The sequence below is a fragment of the Poeciliopsis prolifica genome, unplaced genomic scaffold (assembly GCF_027474105.1).
Source record: "Poeciliopsis prolifica strain line A6 unplaced genomic scaffold, Auburn_PproV2 SCAFFOLD076, whole genome shotgun sequence".
Taxonomy (NCBI): Eukaryota; Metazoa; Chordata; class Actinopteri; order Cyprinodontiformes; family Poeciliidae; genus Poeciliopsis; species Poeciliopsis prolifica.
The window spans coordinates 1,115,667-1,135,854 of NW_026562451.1; the positions used below are offsets into that span (position 1 = coordinate 1,115,667).

The 20,188-nt window shown below is 36.8% G+C and overlaps 4 protein-coding genes across 8 annotated transcripts; 1 reads left to right on the plus strand and 3 right to left on the minus strand.

The window, feature by feature from the left end:
* The first annotated feature begins 399 nt into the window (after positions 1 to 399).
* mrps10 (mitochondrial ribosomal protein S10) lies at positions 400 to 2,093 on the plus strand. Its single transcript, XM_055021392.1, has 7 exons — positions 400 to 500; positions 681 to 733; positions 1,036 to 1,105; positions 1,205 to 1,344; positions 1,433 to 1,541; positions 1,629 to 1,718; positions 1,813 to 2,093. Exons 1-7 carry the CDS (start codon positions 429 to 431, stop codon positions 1,891 to 1,893), a joined length of 615 nt encoding a protein of 204 aa, XP_054877367.1. The 5' UTR covers positions 400 to 428; the 3' UTR covers positions 1,894 to 2,093.
* A 123-nt stretch (positions 2,094 to 2,216) lies between these two features.
* si:ch211-51e12.7 (uncharacterized protein LOC336335 homolog) lies at positions 2,217 to 10,502 on the minus strand. 5 transcript variants are annotated; one of them, XR_008604880.1, is made up of 7 exons: positions 10,321 to 10,502; positions 8,310 to 8,386; positions 7,684 to 7,833; positions 7,390 to 7,542; positions 6,929 to 7,054; positions 3,635 to 5,990; positions 2,217 to 3,492 (listed from the first exon to the last, which is right to left on the minus strand). XR_008604880.1 is itself a non-coding variant. In XM_055021395.1 (6 exons), exons 2-6 carry the CDS (start codon positions 8,384 to 8,386, stop codon positions 3,408 to 3,410), a joined length of 591 nt encoding a protein of 196 aa, XP_054877370.1. In that variant the 5' UTR covers positions 10,321 to 10,502; the 3' UTR covers positions 2,217 to 3,407. The 5 variants fall into 5 exon arrangements, 4 of the variants coding, with proteins under 4 accessions (XP_054877370.1, XP_054877371.1, XP_054877368.1 ...); XM_055021395.1 differs by lacking the exon at positions 3,635 to 5,990; XM_055021396.1 differs by having other exon boundaries at positions 2,217 to 3,715.
* A 711-nt stretch (positions 10,503 to 11,213) lies between these two features.
* Positions 11,214 to 12,093, minus strand: msgn1 (mesogenin 1). The gene has a single exon (XM_055021489.1). It carries the CDS (start codon positions 12,084 to 12,086, stop codon positions 11,661 to 11,663), a length of 426 nt encoding a protein of 141 aa, XP_054877464.1. The 5' UTR covers positions 12,087 to 12,093; the 3' UTR covers positions 11,214 to 11,660.
* Positions 12,094 to 13,190: 1,097 nt separating this feature from the next.
* LOC129352450 (flap endonuclease GEN homolog 1) lies at positions 13,191 to 19,917 on the minus strand. The gene is made up of 13 exons (XM_055021463.1): positions 19,725 to 19,917; positions 19,170 to 19,368; positions 18,924 to 19,100; positions 18,450 to 18,560; positions 18,285 to 18,358; positions 18,119 to 18,204; positions 17,838 to 17,988; positions 17,360 to 17,396; positions 17,201 to 17,281; positions 16,979 to 17,109; positions 16,808 to 16,869; positions 15,428 to 15,577; positions 13,191 to 14,739 (listed from the first exon to the last, which is right to left on the minus strand). Exons 1-13 carry the CDS (start codon positions 19,883 to 19,885, stop codon positions 13,508 to 13,510), a joined length of 2,652 nt encoding a protein of 883 aa, XP_054877438.1. The 5' UTR covers positions 19,886 to 19,917; the 3' UTR covers positions 13,191 to 13,507.
* Between the last annotated feature and the right edge of the window lie 271 nt (positions 19,918 to 20,188).

Consider the following 20,188-nt stretch of genomic DNA (forward strand, 5'->3'; position numbering starts at 1 on the left):
TTGCATTTATGTTGATTTTTATGATTTTATGGCCAAATAAAACATTCAAATTTGCTGCAATAAAAAAATACTTGCATATATACTGAGGTTGACGAAGTATGACATCTTCATCAGAAAAGTGATTTATAGGATATAGCATTTTCCCCCCAATCATACACTATTAAAATGCTCACTTTCTTCATCAATTTAATGAGCTAAAACTGAATGTTAGAAAATATAATCCAAAAATTGATGATAGTAGCCTTTGAAATTTTTTTATTACATTATATAAATTATGTTCTGAATAAAGTAAAGCTTATAAAATTGTTGCTAAAAATGTAGCTTTCTGTTTGCTTTTTTAAATCCTTTTGTATCAATTCCGTGATGTAGTGTGTTCTCCAATACACAAGAGGGCAGTACAGAAAATAAATTGCAAGGTTTTTTAAAACATGGCTGCGCCCTTGATACTCAGACGGGAGTTATTCTCTTTAGTTAAAATATTAGGTGGAATTTCACAGCTGGTATGTTAACGATAACATTTCTTGTTTTAAATATCCTGTTTGAATAATTAAGAAACATTATTGCTCGTTGAATTGATAAAAATGGTCATCTAATCCCCCATTGCGGTCACCCGTGGCTCCTTCAGCACCATGAATGTCATAATATATAGATTTGTACCTAATTAACTTTATTGTTCATAGGGACCGAGAGGTTTGGGAGCTTGTTCCAATCACAGGAAATGTAGTCAAACTCGGTAAGTTTATTTTATTCTGTACTGGCTTTCAGACAGTATTGAGTCATGACACTACATTTTAACAGTTTAAAACGCAATTATTGTTATATTAAAGTTTTGAGTAGCTTCTTTTGTTCAGTTGTATACATTTTGATTCTGCAACAATACCTGAACATTGTATTGAAGAGCTATCTTAACTTAAATCAAGATCAGTAAAATTCAAAACACATTTGATGTGCCTATTTAGTGCAGCTTTAAAATCAATACGAGATTTTAATCAGGCCTCTATAATTCATACAGCTGTAATATTTCACTCTGTGCAGGTTCGAATTGCTACAAAGACCCAACTCTTTCTTCCACACAGCTGCATATTTATCTTCAACTCCTTTTCCAGCAAGTGGCATTTTTCTGTATTTTAACATCAAACTTAATCAAAATATTTCTATCAAAGAGTGATGGTGTTAAATTAGTCATTTGTGGTCCTCTATCCAGATCACTGTCACAGACGAGCCCGACACCCTCTTCCAGAAGGTGGTTGTTCTGATCAAGGCTCATGACAGAGCCGTGCTGGACAGCTATGAGTTCTTTGCCACGATGGCAGCTAAAGAGCTGGGCATAACTATGGGCAAAGTGTGAGTCTCAGTGGCAAGACATCAGAAGCTCATTCAAGCACTATGAACACCTTGTAACTTCAAGATTTTTACTACTCTTTTCGACCAGTTTTGAGCCTCCGAAGGATATAGAGAAGCTGACGCTACTGAAGTCAGTGCACATCTACAAGAAGCACAGGGTTCAGTATGAGATGAGGACACACTACCGTTCTATTGAGGTGGAGGCTTCAATTTTTAAGCAAAATTCAACCATGAACAATGACAAAATGCAGTGTTTTTAATAACTATTGTGTTCATCTTCTTAGCTACTGCATGTTACAGGCTGCACAGCACAAGTGTACCTTGAATACATCCAGAGGAATCTCCCTGAGGGTTTAGCCATGGAGGTGTCAAAGGTAAGGAAGTGAAGAACCAGTAGAACAGCAACTTTTATGAAGAGTTAATAATTTATGCATGACAATTGATTATTCTCCTTTGTTCACATTTTAGACCGCTATGGAGAAGATTCCAGATCATATCCTTGAACCCATGTGGAAAGATCTCCCCATTGATGACAAATCCAGTAAATAGGTCGTCTAATGAATTTTCTTTACTGGAAAAAGTGTAACCGGTTGTACACAGGTAATGCTGTAATATTTCTAAACATAGCAGATTACTGAACGGTAGCTTCATATTTTGTATCCATTTATTAATGTGTTAAACACATTATTGTTCAGTTCATTTCTGTGTGTAAACATTCATTTCTAAGTAAAATTTTGAATCAAATCTTACATGGAAGTGTGTTTTTTAGTTATTATGTTAATATAATACATTGATTATCTGTTGTTGAAGTTATTAATTTCTTCATATCATACTTGCATACAACAAAAAACCTGCACACATATATTTTTTGAGTGTGTGTTTATTATATTCTTGACACACAGACATCACAGTACAACATTCCAAATATTCAGCTTTTAGCAGTAATGAAAAAGAACATGCATACGTTAAATAACTGATACATTACATGAGTTAATTGAAACATAGCTTGCTTATTAGCTATGTTAGCATGCAAAGTGTCAAAGGTATCAAAATATTTTTAGCCCCATATACAGTCAAACCAAAACTGATTAAGAATAATATATTGTCTTATGTTTGTAGGATGCCTGGTAATCAGAGAGAAATAGGGAACTTGTGATGCATACAAATATCTGAACTCCACAGTTATATATTTTTCTGAGAAGCAATAGCCTTTCATAATGACACTTCATAAATTAAAATAAGAACATGCAAAAAAAAAAATCTTATTTGTATTTGTTAAAAAGCTTCTCCTCAGTCATTATTACAGGAATTTACAGAATTATTGCTGTGATAAAGTTGAAAACTAGGTAAATAAAAATGATAAATGTTGAATTCATGAACACCTGTTAATATAAACCTTTCCCAACTTTTAATGCTTATTTTCAGCGGCACATAAGTGCAAAATGGTCATCTGAACAGACTGTGTTTCAATTATCAAGTTAGCAGTGGTGCCCTTTCTTGAATGGGTCACCTTTGTAGATCATGTTAACTTGATTTATATATATCAAAAAAGCATATAATTGCCATAGTATTATTTCACACAATCCACCCACACATTCCCGAAATGCAGAATTTGCATGCATGGCAATTAAAAGACGCCCATTCCAAATATTACATCTAAACAGCCTTTTGTAATTACAATACTGCACACACTGGTATCTATCTTAATTGAGATGACAATTAGAGAGTGAACTTCAACCTCAGAGGACACAACCGTGAGGTAATTGAGGAGGAATGATTTTTTAAATTTTTTTTATGAACTTCTTATTTAATATCTAATTCATCTATGTTAAAATCACAATCCAGCAGCTCCATAAAGTTTAAAGCTATTTTTTACCTCTTTATTTAATTAAAAAAGGCACTGAAGCAGAGCATAACCCATAAATATTCTGCGTCTCTCCATATGTGATGAAACTCAAATATAGTTGCGCCTTCTGTCCTGAAAATTTCTCTTGGTCAGAGAGGCATTAAAGACACAAGACGAGGCTCACCTTGTCAATTGAGGCGTCGCGTTTTCTCAGGTGTCACGCTGCTGGTGAAGGAGAGGAGGGATGTGAGGGAGGATCTGGGCTCCTGGGGCCAGGGAGGTTAACTGTACTGTGTGCCCCCCTTCAGGAGACAACAACAGTCAGTCTGTTATAATCAACCACAGTTAGAGACATGAGGGGGGACTGCAGAGGTGGAAGAAAGAGCAAAATAAAAACAATACTGGAAGAGATGGAGATAAACAGATGATGAGAGGGGGCTGCACCTGGAATTGATACCCCTCTTGGGTCTGCAGGATTTAATCATTCTGCAGCATCTCTGGTTGGAAGTATGAAAACGCTCTCATCTAGAAGAGGATTAAAAGTTCTTGTTCGGATTAAATAAATCATACAATTTCAAGTGAGCAATGCTTGCTTTATTTGAAGAAATTCGCCATCCTAAAAAGGGCTCAGAGATTAACAGAAATAAAGAGCTTATCTTGTATATTTGACATTCCAATAACCAAATATATTTTTACTTATTTTAGTAATTTATTGATACAACTAGATACTCAGTAACTTTAAAAGCTACTGAGAAATAAGGACGGAGCTATTACAGTGCTAATATTGTCTAAGAACCCTGATCACATTTACTGCATACATGAATGTAACAGCATATATATTTTTTCTTAAAACAGCCAGAAAATTTATAGTGCTAACTCATCTCACTGAGTTTCAGGATGATATCCTCCTTTTAGACATGCTACCACTGATTCTTGTATCATGACATGAGCTTTTCAAAGCCTTGATATTGGAGCGGTCCTACGTCCTCCAGTAACATTAGCAATCAAAAACACCTCTTATAAAACCCTTTTTATACTCTCCGTTTAGCATAGATAGACATATTTGATTCTCTTTTCTATTTTGCCCGTAACTGTAACTTAAGCTAAACTCCATAAATAGATGTGACAATGTAATACATGTGCTGAATTACATACAATCTTTTTCCAAACCGGAAAAGTGTATAAAATATTTCCAATTTAAGCATTCAAATAGCTAATCTCTGAAGTTACATGCATAAAATATATTTATGCAAGTATAAAATATAGCCTCACACTGAAAGTATCACTCATATTGTTCATTGTTTCTTGTAAAGATATTTATATTTTCTGCCTATTTTCATATTTGCCATAAATTCTGAAGTATATGTAGTATTTTATGCCTCATGAACAAAAAGTAGCGCATAATTGTGAAGTAGAAAGTAGGAATAAATAAAATGGTGGGAGCATACTATAAAAGACTGCAATTGCAGTGAAAATTGGTTTATTCAGATGGGGGTGAAAACTAATGGACATCCACAATTTTCAGATTTTTATTTGTTAAAAAGTTTGAAAATCAAGCATTATTTTCCAGTTCACAATTGCATGCTACCTTGTGTTTGTCTACCACACAAAATCCCAATAATGTTCATTGGAGTATGTGGTTGCAACGTGACAAAACGGGGAATCATTCAGTAAGTATGAAGACTTTTGCAAGGCACTGACATGAAAATCGCCTCAAACTCTCAAACTTGTTTGTGAATAACAAATAAGGAGAAGTAGAGTTTATTAATTTTTTGTTTTATTTTTGTTTTCTTTCACGACTGTCTCATATCTGAAACGTTTTCATAAAACACATTCACAGGTTCACAAAAGTGATGTTAATTACAGTGAATAATAAAGTAACAACTCAAAAAACTAAAACAGAATAAAGAGTAACTTCTACTTAACTAAAGTGAATATAAATAAAATTGAATTACTGTATAAATTTCTTCAGTATACTATTTATGTATGATGCTTTAGTGTCATTTCACAATAGATTGCTTGAAACAACATGAATCTTTCAAATAGCAGTACTCATAACGTAAAATAGCTGCACATTTAAGATATTATAAAAGTAAATATTCACGAATACTTGACAAATTCAATGTCGTCTTATCACTTGACAAAAAGAGCAAGTGTTTAACAATATTTGTTGCACTATTTTGAGACATAATACATAACTATCTTGACGTAACAAAAGGAAATACAAGGGAGGTCCAGGGTGTAACATTAATCCTTGAGGGCACAGTACTTTTTTCTCCCTTTTCTCCCACCTTTAAATATACAGTGCCACCATATTTTTAGTCTTTTTTTAGAAATCAGGAAAAATGTTAAGGCTAACAGGTGACAAGAATAACAGAACATTTACGAAACATTTTTTTTTCCCTCTTTGAGAACAATGAGTTCAACTACAAACAGCTTTTAACAATATCAAAGTCTCTGCAGTGCCAACATTATTTATGAGCAACACAATGTGTTAATGCTTTCACATTGCCAAGTTATGCATCATGTTATGTGGAACAAGTAAGTTTCCTTTCTTCGCCAGAAAACAATACCAATAATACTTGGCCACAGACTGTTTTATAGATATTCAATGCTGTATGACACATAGTTCAGGTACGATTCATTCCCTTCTCCATTTTAGGCCAGTCCTGCATTATCGGGTAGTCATTCTATAGATTTTAGACTGTGTTAAAATCGGCGGCCACCAGGGGGGCCTGGCCACCTCTGGCCTCTGCCAGGTGGGGGGTGAGGCGGAGGAGAGACCGGTCCATTGTGGTAGCTGTGTAAAAGGATAAAATCACACATTGGATACTTGGCTTTGGCCAATAGGGGGCAAACTCTGGTAAGAGCAGCCATCTCTAGACTATTCTCAAGCAACTCTGTACATGTGAGAAGCAAAAGATGTGTTTTTTCAGTTCTATCAGTCATGCACTGTTAAAATGGCTTGGCTTCATGATGCTAATAAATTTCTATGTTTCTATTTAAAGACTCAATTATCAACTAGCTAGAGGTTTGTTGTCATAGGGCATATAATAATAATAATGCTGTCATTTTTTTTCTAGCATGTGATCAAATTCCAAATAAATATGAGCAAGTTATATTTATAAATAAAGCAGGTTTAAGAGAAAAAGAAGACGTTAGAATCTTTACTCAGGGCTTTTCCACCAAACAGGTTCCAGTTGAGAAGCATGGCTGGTGCTACAGCCAGTTCTTAACTGGGGTCAAAAAAGAACAGCTTTGCTTCACCACCACCACAAAGCCAAATCAAAGTCATGTCATTATGTCTTTATAGACATCTCATCCAGTTAAAGTTTGATTTTTCTCATTCTATTACGTTTTTGCAAAGAATCGTAGTGTGCAGACAATTTAACCACAACTGTTATTTATCCCAGTATCCTTGCAAAAATAAGGATACTGCATCACTATCTCTATATCAAACACAGTACAAGTACAATGTACTTTGTGTATTTTACTCTTTTTAATTTGATCAATCAATACTAAAACAAAACTGATGGACCCAGTTTTTAAAGTTCACTGCCTGACTGTGTCAGTGGAAACACAATAAACTTAGCAGGCTTTAGCACCAGTTAAACATTGGAACAGGTTGGGAGGAAAAGGTCTCATGGAGAATAAAGGATCTTATAAGTGTGACAACAAAGAGGGAATAAATGTGAAACGACGAGTTACGGTGTAAATTAGAGCTGAAACAAGTCTTACCCTCTTGGTCCGCGAGGGAGGAAGTGGCGTGGGGGGCCAGGTGGTGGCATGCCTCTGCCTCGTGGGTATGGTGGGGGCCCTCTGAAACCAGGGTGACATGGAGGTGAGAGTGGAGGCGGTCCATGCCTAGAACAAGCAAAACCATGAATGTTTTTGTGAAAAAGTAAGATCATTTCTTGAAGCTGTTCATTGTTCTAAGCTCACTTAAATACCAAAACTTTTACTATAAAAAAGGGAATGAGCAAACATATATGTGATATTTCTATAACTTGTCAAAAAATAACTTAAAAAGTAATAATACAAAGATTTTGGAGAGACATCTTTAAAAAGAAAAATTTGGATTAAAGTTATGAATTGGACCCATCTGTCTGGAATGTACCTGAAGATGATGATGTGAATTGACTCTAAAAAGTAAGCCGAACTATATTTATGTACTGTATAAAATAGTGTCAGGAAGTTACCTTGGCATGGGTGGAAAGGGGGCTCGGAAGTGCATAGGAGGCGGAAGTGGAGGAGGCGGGGGAGGGAGAGGAGGTGGAGGACGCATAGCCATTGGTCCACCCCTCCCACGATGACCTCTGAGGTCTGGATAAGGTCGCATCCTCCCCAATCCTCTGCAACAGAAAAGAATAGGGTCAACTTCTACTCACCTTATGGACTGTATCAAGCAAAAATAGTAAAGCACTCCACTAACACCAAAGGAGAGTACATGGGCAAAACTCTGGACACACTTGTAAACATATCCAAATGAATACCTCATGGGTCCAAATCCATTCATGGCTCCATCTTTCCCTCGGCCTCTCCCACGTCCTGGTGGACCAAAAGCTTTAACTACGCCTCCGGCCCCTCGCATACCGCCTCGGCCCATACGCCCCCCACGACCACGGCCTTTGGATCCTCGTCCCCTGCAACAGGAAGACAGAAATCACTCTTCCAGCTCAAATTAAACAGTGCTTCTTATTTACAATAATTGTTCGTAGTTAATAGCTATATATCTTTTTAATCATAACAGAAAAAGCTGTTCTATGGTTTAAAAATGGGAAAGTTTTATATGATGAGAAAGATTTTTATTTTTGAGGCATTGAGCGTTGTTATGCAGTGATCCCTTTATAGATAAAAAGACCAGGGATGAGTAATGCTTGTTCACTGCAGCTTGTAAAATGTGTTTGTCAAGTATTTTGCTGAATATGAAGAATGCCAGATATTTATTGATGACGGTGCTCATATCAAAATAAATACTTTACTGTGTGTTAAATGCTACAGAAAGCAATGCCATTTTGTGCATTCACACATGTGCTTCTAGATATCTATAAGGTCTCACTAGCTGATGACGTTGTCTTTGCAACTATAGCAGAAGTCTAAAAGACGTCACAGGACAGACCTGGAATTGAAGTCACCTGAACCTCTCTGGGATTCATTCTTAGGCATTTGGGGATTCTGTTCAGGGTCTGAATCCATCTGAAAACAGTCAGACAGGACAATTACCTTTACAAAGGTGATTATTTATCTTAATTTAAATGTTAATATCAGATAAATTAATAAAGATAAGTAAGCCACAATGATCTAAAACAATATACCTACTGTTCAAGAACAGCTTATGCTTTATAATTGAAGTCTAGAACAAAAGAAAAGGTAATTATGCATACAATTTCTAGATATCCCCTGCAGCTCCAAGGTAATCATGCATGTTATATGCAGATAACATCTAATTTAACAGATTTTTTAAATGACATCTTTTCTTAGATAGTGATGAGGAAGTGCTCATAAATTTGCTGTGGCATGTGATGGCCACACTTATTTTCACTATTAAAAGAAGTGAAAAAAAATGGGCCACTTTTATGCATACATCATAAAAAATAGAGGTCATCATTAAACTTATATTCAGATTACTATAAAATGAGTAACCGTAACCCCTAAAACAATCTGATAAAATATGCTTTCTTTGGCAGACTTATTGTAGAGATAATGTATAAATATATCATCCGGGTGACTCCTGATCCAAAGTGGACCAGTGTGACCGGATGATCTTGTAATCTGGGAGGTTGGTTGTCCACAAGAACCTCAAGCAGATAACAAACTGAGGGTGAACTTCAATAACTTTGTATTTCAGCAGGAAAGAGCCTCAATGTTTGATAACTAAATAATGGATGAGGAACATTAGGGGGTGGCTGTCTTTATTTTAAACAAGTTCCTACACATTTTCTAAACTCAAATTTCAAGAGTTATTGTTGTTTTAGTTAATTTAAATTATGAATAAGAATCTTTTACACTAATCTGCAAAAGTGGATGGATTAATAATGATATGAATAAATGGATGAAGAGAGGAAGAATTACCGATAGATGTGTGGATAGGCAACGGGACAAGAAAAAAAAATCTAAAAGTATCTATGTGTATTTAATATTTGTATCTCATACTGGAAAATGGACATGGAAATCACATTCCATACTTTCCCAGTATGTTTCTGGACCCTTTTCAAATACCATCTGTCAAAGAAAACCCCCTACTGCTTAGCACTATCTCGGAAATGCACTATAACACATGGATTTACATATTTAAAAACAACATACTATAAATTATCATAAGCCTATTTTATTTCACATCTTATTTCATAGAGGTATTGTTGATTATTTCAGGAATATTATCATTCCAGGACCTAAATGGGCGTTTACTGTACACAATGTACGGTCCAGTTTCTGAAGTTCTTAGACTTGCTTTTGTGGTACACAGAACACACAACAAATTTATAGTTGTTACGTCCAGATAATGGGAAACACTGAGCTGTTGCTTTTTTTCAATACCAAACGGGAATATTTCTCATTGTCTATATCTATGAGGGAATACGCCTGGTATGTTAGATTCAAGTGTTAAACGCCATTCGATCGTTTTAGGCCAATAAAAATACTCAAAAAATCCATGACATAAAAATATAACCTTTAGCTGGACTAACTATGGATAGAGGACACCTCGAACGTAACGGAAGCATTCTTATCTTGATCTTAACGGACAGCTGGTGCAGTATTAGCCTGTAATATTTATCCTGTGGCAACTAAATACGACTTGGATACAGCTAATATGCTACACAATACCTGGCAGTATGTGGTAACACATAATACCATCACCTGGTCAGAAGAGGTTGGATTAAACTGTTAAAAAAAAACGTTGAATGGCTCTGGCTAATTCCTAGAATTAGCTAAAATCCCTAACTAAGTCAATGTCTTCTATGTTATGGAGCGAATTTCTAAACATTTTATGAACAATAGCCCAATTAAAAGTCAAAAATAAACATTGGGTGTGTAATGAACAATTAGAGCTAAACAGAAAAGGGGCGTTTCTGTTATTTTCTGATAATTTCTACTGCTTCGGGCAAATGAAAAAAGGAGACATTACTTACCCCTATTGGTAGTACAGGCAAGATATATATTTATTTTAAAAAAAGAGAGAGGTATTAAATGTACTACTTGCTAGTCAAAATAAAAATATAATACAAAAATAAAAATATAGGTATAGAAAATTCCCAACAGGTCCTAGAATTCCTAAGCGTTTTGAAATGGCGGCTTCGCCAAACATCCTAGGTTGAGATTTCTTTGTGTGAGAGACGTCATGGTTAGAGTCCCACCCATTAGGTTCAGCATTGACTTTGATTGGCTAATCGTCACCTGCCTTCCAAATACTTTTATTTTGATTGGCAGAAGTTTCTGACGTGAAAGCAATCGTCTCCCACTGTAATACTGAATCACATTGAATCACAATTTAAATACATATTTTTATTGAATATTTCGAGAATTAATTATTTTAGAAACAGAAGGAAAAAAAACAAAACAAAAATACTAACAGAGGATAGGCTCAAAATGTTGGTGTCTTCTCGGTTTTAGAGGCATTTAGGAATTGTTAACCTGAACTCTGCTTCTTTGCACTTCATAACGATACAATATTTACCTAAGAATAGTTTACACTGTCTCACTCATTAAAAAAGGGATTAAATCGGGATTTTAAAATTGTGTTTTTTCTTACTTCTAGTGAGCAAAACGTAATTTAAAAAATAGCAACGTTGTTTTTCATGCCATCTACAGTTCTATCAAATTTGAGGGAAAAAAAGAGAAACATAATTTGTCTAAAAAAAACCCAAGACTTGCCAAATATCCAAACAATATTTACATAAAAATTACAAAAACTGAGCATGGAAAAATGCTAAAACTAAGACAGATCCTGAGTTCATAACACAAAATGACACCTGGATAACTGAACTGAACCACAGTTTCAACAAATTATTTTATTGAAAACTTATCAAACAAAAGGAAGAAAGGGTGAACACAACAGCAAGTGTTGTTAAAAGCTGTTGTGTGACTCACATGCAGCCTTGTTATTCACACAAACACAAACTAATGGTTTTGCAAACAGAAAACACAATTAAAACACAATTAAGGGTTTTAAATCATCGGAAAAATATGTTCTTTCTTATGTCTGTTCAGCAAAAAACAATAATAGCCAATAGTTTGGCCAAGTTCATTCTATTCTAGTAACAACTAAAAAACTGAATTCACAAAAGGGGCAGCCTCATATACAAATACTTTCCAAGTGCCCAAACCATATTTACATTAAAGAAAAAACCCAAAAGACTATCAAGTAAGAGAGACTTCAAAGTTATTATGATGAAAAATGAAATATCTAAGTTCAAAAAGGGGTCCAGATGAGAGATGGTATGTCGCGTAAAAGCGCTCCACGGTGCCTCCGTTACGCACGGCTCAGGATGTCAGAGAGCTTATTGATGTACTCGATGGTGTATTTAAGCGTCTGGATCTTGGTCAAGGGCTGGCCTCTCTTGCTGTAATCCGGTGGAAGGTAGTCGCGGAGCTGGTGCAGAGCCTCTGCCAAGCTCCTCATCCGCATCTTCTCCCTCTCGCTGGCCTTCATGCGCCTTTTCACGGACATCTTCGTTTTGCTCTGCCTTTGCCCCGGAGGAGTCTCTTTGCGTCCGGCGCAGCCAAAGGATAAATCCTTAATCCCCTGTTTGGAGAGGGGGAAGCAAATCTCCGGTGAGGAGCACAGCGAAGAGTCCAGGGGGGACTCCGGACAGACGGACTCCGGATTTTCTCCAGAGGCACTCTCAAGGATCTCCCAATCAGATAGTATAGCAGCCGTGACAGCCTCCAGATCCATGTTAGAAATCCAGACTACTGTTCAGCGAGGCGGATGACAGGCGGCTTGAGAGAATGTGAGCTTCCTCTTCTTCTTTTCTTTTCTCGCCAAACGCGTTTTATATAGAAGCAGATCTCCGGACCTTTATGGGTTCACAACTTCAGAAAAAAGTTCAAAGAACAACTAAAGTGCCAAAATGAGACCTTCCCGAAGGGACTTGGTTCGTTATCACCGTGGTGTGAATAAGGCCAAACAGACGGTTAATGTGATGGAAAGAAAAATAATTAGATTCCTTCTGTGGGAAATGACTCTAAAGTCTGCTCAGCGACAATTATCAGTTTGATGTGATGCGTCTTAATGAAGACTGCCGTTTCACCTGAGACGTTCACACCACTCTGACAAGTCAGCCCTGCGTGTGTCCTCACTGTACAAACAAACAGCACGTTGGAGCTCATCACTTTCTTCGTGAAAGGTTAATTCTACAGGATAGATAAAGGTCAAAATCACAACAGCTACAATCACTGTGTAGACACCTACAATTTGTCTACCTTGAAGTGTGCCGTTTTCTAAACTGTAGACATTCTTTGTGATGGAATCCATTCTTACCTATTCCAGAACTTTTATTCTAAGAGAATGAAGCTGAAATCAGTGGGACTCTTTTTGCGGGGATGTTATTTGGGCAGAGGATGCAGCTGTCACCAGAACTTCTGCCAGACCTTTCATGTCTGAATAGGTGTGAGCCCTCACTCAGGATCAAGGGGACACAACACTGCTCTGTTGTTTCAAAAACAGTGTCTTCAGCATCTTCTGTCCCCGCTTCTTTCAGCTGGGGGAAAAATTAGAGCAGTTGGAGCAAAATAAGATGAGCAACTATTACATGTATTTTCCAGAGGAGCTTATAATTCAGAATCTATGAACGTATGTCTGATAGGAAAAAAAACAAAAAAAAACAAGGTTTTCCAAATGAAATAGTTTCCTGGGGCAGTAAAAAGGTCTGAAATAAATCCTAATATTTTTCTGCACATATCCTGATCTGGAAAATCATGCCTGACACTTTCACAGAACACATTAGAACCATATTTTTAGGCAGTGATTTTATATTTATGCATTAAACATAATTTGAGCAAGAATTGTAACTTTGTTACATTTTTTTTTCAAGAAATGTATTTCTGAACATGCATGAGTTTGGGCAGGTTGGATATATACAATAAATATGAAATAAATACATTTTCAGACTTTTTCAAAATACAAATGAATCTTCTAAGTTTATTTTCAAAACACAACACACAAATAAAATTCAAAATGGGTCACAGTATTCTAAGCCTACCCTCTGGCATTTGGTTTTTCAAAAAGCAAAAAATCTGAAAGAAATTTCTTAATTAGAAGCAAATAGGATGTGAATAATATATAAAAATACTCTTCAAACTGACAAAACTTGACGCTCACTTCAGAAATTTCAGTCTCAGTCTCTCAGCCAGTGGTAGGGGACTGTCACTACAAATCACTGAATCCTCATCATCTAACAAGATGACGGAGGAAGCAGGAGTCTGGAGAATCTCATCATCACTGACTTTAGCTGTTTGAACATCCTGACAACTGTTTTTCATCGATGCAGGTGTTTCATTTTCAACATTTTCCCCGTGGCTCTGTGACTTTGGTCTAGTTAATTGAAGCGTTGGAGAAGTCTTTGGCTTAGCAACTTTGAAGTGATCAGAGGCTGGTTTTAGAGGGAAGTCTGATATTAGGCTTCTTATACTTTTGTCTGCTGGTTTCAGTTTTGCTCGACGTTGAGATCCAGATTGCCGGTTTTCAACATCACTATCCTCGCTGGATGAGCACGCGCTCATGCAGACGGTCTTCTTGCTGCTGCCCTTTTTGACTCTTTGTCCTGGGTCAGAGTTACATCTCTGTGGCAGAGCAGAGGACAATGACAAAGCAGCTCTGACAAATTTGTATTTTGGAGAAGGCTTTTCACGTCCGTTAGATTCCTCCTTTGTCTCACATGGCAAAATTTTTTGCTCTTTTGATCTTTCAAGACTTTCTTTTAACATACCTTGGATTTTGTTTGTTAGTGGTTCCTTTTCAATGCCAGTCAACATGATGCCCTCACTGCTACTTCCACTGGAAATTTTCCCAGTTTGCTTTCCATGTGAAATGACCAACTCACAGTTCAGATGTTTTGAAACCTCAGCTGTAGCTTTCAGAGATTTATCGGCGTTCCTCATGAGGACTCTGTCTCTCAAAGGACACTCGGTGTAACAGAGCTCTGGCTGTTTGGTTGCACCTCGGGTTTCTTCAGTTTGCCCAGGCTCTGCAGCCTGGACTGCTGGTGAGGAAGGCGAGGAAGTGAAAGACAACGCATCCCAGTCGATATCACTGAGATGTAGAGCTTCAATAACGACAGAGACAGAAGGTGAAGTGCTTTCTGGTTCGACGTCAGGCAGAGTTTTGTGGACTTGACTGTCTTCTTTTTCTTTCCTGTGTTGCTTACGATTCACTGGAGTGTCTAAAATAATCAGTTCTGTTTTTTCGGAGCTTGAGCTGGAAGGGAGATGAGTTTGTGGCTGAGTGGACCTGTTCTCTACGGACGTCTGAAGCGTCATCTGAGCCAAGAGATCGGCGACACCAGCAGAACTATCAGATGGTTTCTCCTTTTTACGTCTAGCTTTCTTCTCTGTAAGAAAAAACAATAGAGACAGAAAGACAGGTATGTCAGAGGACTTTGCTGGTGTTTCTGTTTAACTGGCCACAATTGGATATTTCTGACATTGACAATTAACATTTATAAATTAGTGAATTTTAAGAATGAACTGCTGAGTGTGAGATATGAACAAACAGTTTACTTACTGTGACTGCCACCTGTTTCCTGTACAAGTATATTTTATACATTTGCTCGTATCTGTTATGCATTTGTCTCATTTTGTCTCTAAAATAAAAGATTGACCAGGAATTTTAACAGTCATTATGTAGACATATATATATTTTTTAAATTTGGTTGAAAGCAAATAAATACAGATGATTACTGCGGTGGCCAAAAATAAGTCAGCAAATCCTGTGAGGCAGACACTTAAAGGTGCGTTAAAGGTTCTGGTGTGAAGTAATTGAGCTGCTAACTCTACATTTTCAGGTGTTAGAGCTGCTGTAAGCGAGAGCTTTAAAAACACATGTAAAACCTTCAAATAGCTTTGATCTGCGCTGCCCTGGCAGCGCACACTGGGAAGTCAGGGAAGTTTGTCAAAGCAGCAGGGGAGTTTTTTTATGGAAAAATGCAGAATGAGATCATGCAAACACCTTATTAAATAACTATTGCACTAAAAACAACATGTAGTAGGATATATTTAAAGTGAAAATAGGTGTCTTACGTTTAGTTTTGTTCTCTTCAAGCAGAGCTTTGTTTCTTAGGTAGCTTTCAACGATCTCAGGGAAAGCCAAACGGAAAAGCGACTCTTCCTCCACCGTCCTAACCTCATGTTGGTCCTCTGTGGGTCGTTCCTCTGGAAACACAAAATGTTCTGCAGAAAACAGGAACAAATTTAGGCTAGGACACGGTAACCTTATGTCTTTCTAAATAAATTAAGAGCTATCGTCCTTTCCTGTGTCTTTAGTTTTTTTTGGTTTTTTTATGAATCCCAATTATTATTTTCATCCATCACCACAGATTACAACTATTGATGCATTTTCTAACATTTTTCCTCAATAAACATCAGTTTTAATTATGTAAGTCTTTTTTAAGAAAAGAAAATCCCCATTCTATGTATGCAAAGTGATAGCTTCACAAGAAAAAAATCTTCAGCAGGAAAAAAGCATGAAGTTTTGAAGAAATGCCAAGAAATAAAATCTTAAATTGAAAACAGAAATCAAATTGCTGCAATAATGGCTAAAAAAACATTTTAAAATTTTAGTGAATAACATATGAAAGACCTAAAGCAGAAAACACAGTAAAAATCACCTCAAAACATATATTTTATTATTTTTGCATTATTAAACCAAACCCCCAGATTACAGAGGAATAAGAAAGTGAAATCAGCAAATATGGTCTCAATTTCCTTGTAATGTGAACAAATAATTAGAACACAGCAAAAGAGAAAACATTTAAAACCTGCAATACATATAAATTATCATGTCTGTTTGCATATCTGAAGATTTGTCACAAATATATTTAAGAAGTTCTGTTTAAAAAATAACCTAAAATATCTGATTTAAAATTTTCCTTTATTCATTTACATTTATTTTATAAACTAAATAGAATCTAACATTGGGGCCACTTTCCTGATTTTGTCATAGACTTACATAATTAGTGTTTTTCAGACATAGCTGCCACATTTTGACCATAATTCATATAATACAACTTATATTTGTATTTAAAGTATTTCTTCTGTTGCACACTATAAAAGTCTGTAACCTGAGTTAGTTCATTGAGACTTTCTCAGGTCAGTGATGTCAAACAGGCTTGTTAGTGATGGCTGCTTTGATTTGACAGATTTCCCAGCTAAGAGAGGAAGTCGGTTTAGCACCTAGAAGCTGTTGTGACTTATCTGTCACCTCTGAACCCCACCTCACAGCCAGTCACTAACAGACAACCCGGTGACAAACACCCTGCACCCCAACATAGCACTGCAGTCGTGTCACCAGCTCACAAATCCAGCGTTTTTTCACTGCCCAAGCATATAATGAGCCGCTAACAGGACAAATTAAACACAAAGGGTAATTTATTCAGGAAAGAAGTGAAGATTTTAACTCACCTGGAGTGTTCCAGATGACTTCAAAGCAAGCAACACTGTTCCTCACCCTTGGTTTCAGAATTCTTTTACAGAAAAAATAAGTTATGTTAAAGAAAAGCTTCTGGACACTCATAAACAGCGATATTATCACAATAATGCAGCTTTTCAGCTTTAAAAACATTATAAGACTACCGGATAGGCGTGATTTGAGAGGGCACGTCTCTTCCGTCTTTTTTGTTCATCAGCTCAGTGTAGGTCATCAGGATCAAAACCTTTTCACTCGTGTAGTGTTTTGGCCATTCCATCTTCTCATAAGCGAATTTCTACAGAAAACAAGACACAAGCTTTCTCATTCATGTCCACATTAGGCAGCAAGAGGTGCTTAAATTAATGAAAAATGTAAAAACGCATTACCTGCATCAGCAGAATATTTGGCTGTTTTCTCTTAAACTGTGCCACAGGTTTATCCTTGGAAACCAGAAACTCGTTTATAATCTAGGATAAATGTTCAAGTATTATTTCAAGTGTTACTGAAAGAAGAAGAAAACTTGAAAAAAAAATATATATATATACCTCTGTAAATGGGAACTGGTGACTTGCCAAAGTTTTTCTAAAAAAAAAAAAACCAAAAAAAAAAAAAAATCAAAACAGACATTTCAAACCTTCATTTGCCCCCACAGCCAAATTTCCAAGATTTATATTTGTAAACATTCATGCGGGTCTAGCATATAAAATCTTGTTTTTAATTTATTACAGTTTGAGAATCTAGATGCACACAAACCAATAAGTTTATCATCAACCAACTTTGGTGTTTGTGAGTCAAATTCAGTTGATTGAACTGTGCTTTGTTTAGGGGTATCAGCATAAAGGAGGCTAAATGTAACACTTTTCATATTTGTATAAAAATAAAGACACATCATGTATCATTTTCAATTTTTATCACAGTTATACACTGCTTGACTTTGCCCAAAAGTACACCACAAAATTATGTCACTATATTAAAATTTTTTTGATTTTTATGGTTCGACCAGCTTTCTAAAACAACACATACTTCCTGATGTTTGCCTCGAGAGACGATGCCTGGCGGCTCTGTTCGTAGCAGTGCCAGTCACATGGACACTGATAATCGAAGTCCTGAGGCTGGCAGAATCGCTGACTGCAGCAGAGCACACAGCCGCCACGCTCATGTGCCTTAGCTGAGCCTGAGAGCCAAAGAGAAACTAGTGTCGATTCCTGAAACTTCTCACATATTTGTAAAATTTAACATGGCAGATGAAATAGCTTTACTTTAGAAAACTGTGAGACAAGTCACTGCTGCTTTGGTTTGCTCACCAGGATGTCGACATAAGTTGCAGTGGGGAACTTTCTTTGCAACTCCGACAGGCACGTCAGGACTCTCCTGCTTCCACTGGTTGAACCTTTAGTGACAAGAATAAGATTTCCTGAGGATCTACAACCCTTAATGCAACGTACATTTTAGTAACTGCATGAGTAGGACCTCTGTAGAAGTGACTGTCCTCTCAGGGTCTGCATAAGCCTCAAGGCCTGCTCTCTGCCAACACCAGGTATACCCTGAGGGAACCATTAAAATGTACATTAAGAAATAAAAATTTAACTGGCAATATTATTCTGAAGTAACTTTTTTACGTTGTGTCTTCTCTACCTTAGGAATATAATCACAACCGAGGAGAATGGCCAAGCCAACAAGATTCTCTCTTGACAGGTGTAGCTCGGTCTGCACTCGGGATGTCTGGTAGCAATCGACCTGAGGGTCCTGGGAGAAAAAAAGTCAAAATTTGACACGTCAGTTCCATCTGGATTAAGAGTGTAAATGATGACTTCAGGACTAGGATGAGGAATGAGGAATCTCTTACCGTCTCCAAAATGAAGTGGCAAATGAGAATTTTGAAACCACAAGAATGACACAAAATCATGTACATGATATTTTGTTAATAATCCATACTAATTGTAAATAAATAATATAGAATTTATCTATTAGATAATTTATTATTTGTATTTGTCAAACTGAGATGTATTTATTTTGTCAAAAGAAGAACATTATTAATATTCAACATAGTCTTATTGAGATCTTAGCCCCAACGTGTTTCAGCGTTTCTCTTAATTTCCAGAAACATACTTTACTGTTCATATTGAAGTTCCTGTAGACCGTCCTAGCCCCATATAAGAATGCATCTCCATCGTTGGTGATGCAGCCATCAACCAGCCCTGCTGAGTCCAGGTAAGCACACATGGCCTCTGCTTCCCCAGCTGCTGTCACCCAGGGCACACCCAAGTAGTTCAACATATCTGCACACTGTAGGAAACACAGAGGTTGACAAAGAGCTGAGGGAATAATTTACAGTCGGTTATCAGAAAGTCATACCTCTCGAAGTACAGCTTTAAAGCGCCCTCTGCTGGTAGTTGTGGATGACTTTGAGAAATGGGCTTTTCTGGATCCTCCGAATCTCATTTCTGTCCTTTTGCTCATTGTTTCTGATTTAAGTTGGGGAGCTTCTCCCTCCATGACAAAGACGAGCTTCACCCCCATCAGTGTGAGCGATGATACTCGGAAAAATAAATTCCTGCACATTAAACAGCATTGTGTTGGTTTTTAATTATAACACAGACTTTACGGTTAAATGAATAAAACTCACATTTCGTACAGTTTTATAGCTATAGGTCAAGTTATAATTTGCTTTCAGTACGGTTTTCTTTTTCAATAATTTGTGAGATTCTTGGGTGGAAATCCATATTCCATTACTCAGGTGTACTTTTATATTCAGTGTGAAATAATGCACTTAAAAAAAACTGCTCATCGAAACGCCTGTGAGGAAACACAGTGGGTAAAATAAGCTGCTATTTACCCACTATAAATAACAACTTCACGTTCTAATGAAGTTTTTTTTTTTTTTTTAAAGAACAATATATGAACACTTACCTCAGATGTGGCTTCATAACTCTGCCCATCATGGCCTGGACGTGCTGAGCCTCACAGACCCATAAGCTCAGGTCTACCGCCAGAGTCTTTCCGCTCAAACTGTACAACGGCACCGCCTCTCGGACTGGCTCCACGATGGACCACAAGTCGTGAACACCCATGATTAATACTGGTAAAATGGAATGAAGTTAAGAAAATTAACAAAATTAGTGAAAAAAAAAAACTAAAAAAGAACGCAGAAAAGGAACACGGAACTTGACGAGTCGAGGTTTTCAAACGCTGGCGCCGTTCGGCTGCGTCCCAATTTGTTTTCTTACGCTTTCTTTCTGCTGTGACGGCTGTCTTTACATCTTACATAGATTACATGTACTATATCAATTTAATAAAATGATTAAATAAAAATCCCTTTTCAGTATATTGTGGCTATTAAAGCTTTCAAATGAATGTTGCAGGAGAGAAGGAAA

Coding starts and splice junctions, on each gene's coding strand:
- mrps10 (XM_055021392.1), top strand. CDS start 429: ATGGCTGCGCCCTTGATACTCAGACGGGAGTTATTCTCTTTAGTTAAA. Junction 1,106..1,204: donor TATCTTCAACTCCTTTTCCA/GCAAGTGGCATT, acceptor TCCTCTATCCAG/ATCACTGTCACAGACGAGCC. Junction 1,345..1,432: donor GGCATAACTATGGGCAAAGT/GTGAGTCTCAGT, acceptor CTTTTCGACCAG/TTTTGAGCCTCCGAAGGATA.
- si:ch211-51e12.7 (XM_055021393.1), bottom strand. CDS start 8,386: ATGGATTCAGACCCTGAACAGAATCCCCAAATGCCTAAGAATGAATCC. Junction 7,834..8,309: donor TCAGGTGACTTCAATTCCAG/GTCTGTCCTGTG, acceptor TTCCTGTTGCAG/GGGACGAGGATCCAAAGGCC. Junction 5,991..6,928: donor CTCCCTCGCGGACCAAGAGG/GTAAGACTTGTT, acceptor CCTTTTACACAG/CTACCACAATGGACCGGTCT.
- msgn1 (XM_055021489.1), bottom strand. CDS start 12,086: ATGGATCTGGAGGCTGTCACGGCTGCTATACTATCTGATTGGGAGATC.
- LOC129352450 (XM_055021463.1), bottom strand. CDS start 19,885: ATGGGTGTTCACGACTTGTGGTCCATCGTGGAGCCAGTCCGAGAGGCG. Junction 18,359..18,449: donor GTTGTGATTATATTCCTAAG/GTAGAGAAGACA, acceptor TGGTTCCCTCAG/GGTATACCTGGTGTTGGCAG. Junction 16,870..16,978: donor TCTCAAATCACGCCTATCCG/GTAGTCTTATAA, acceptor TTTCTGTAAAAG/AATTCTGAAACCAAGGGTGA.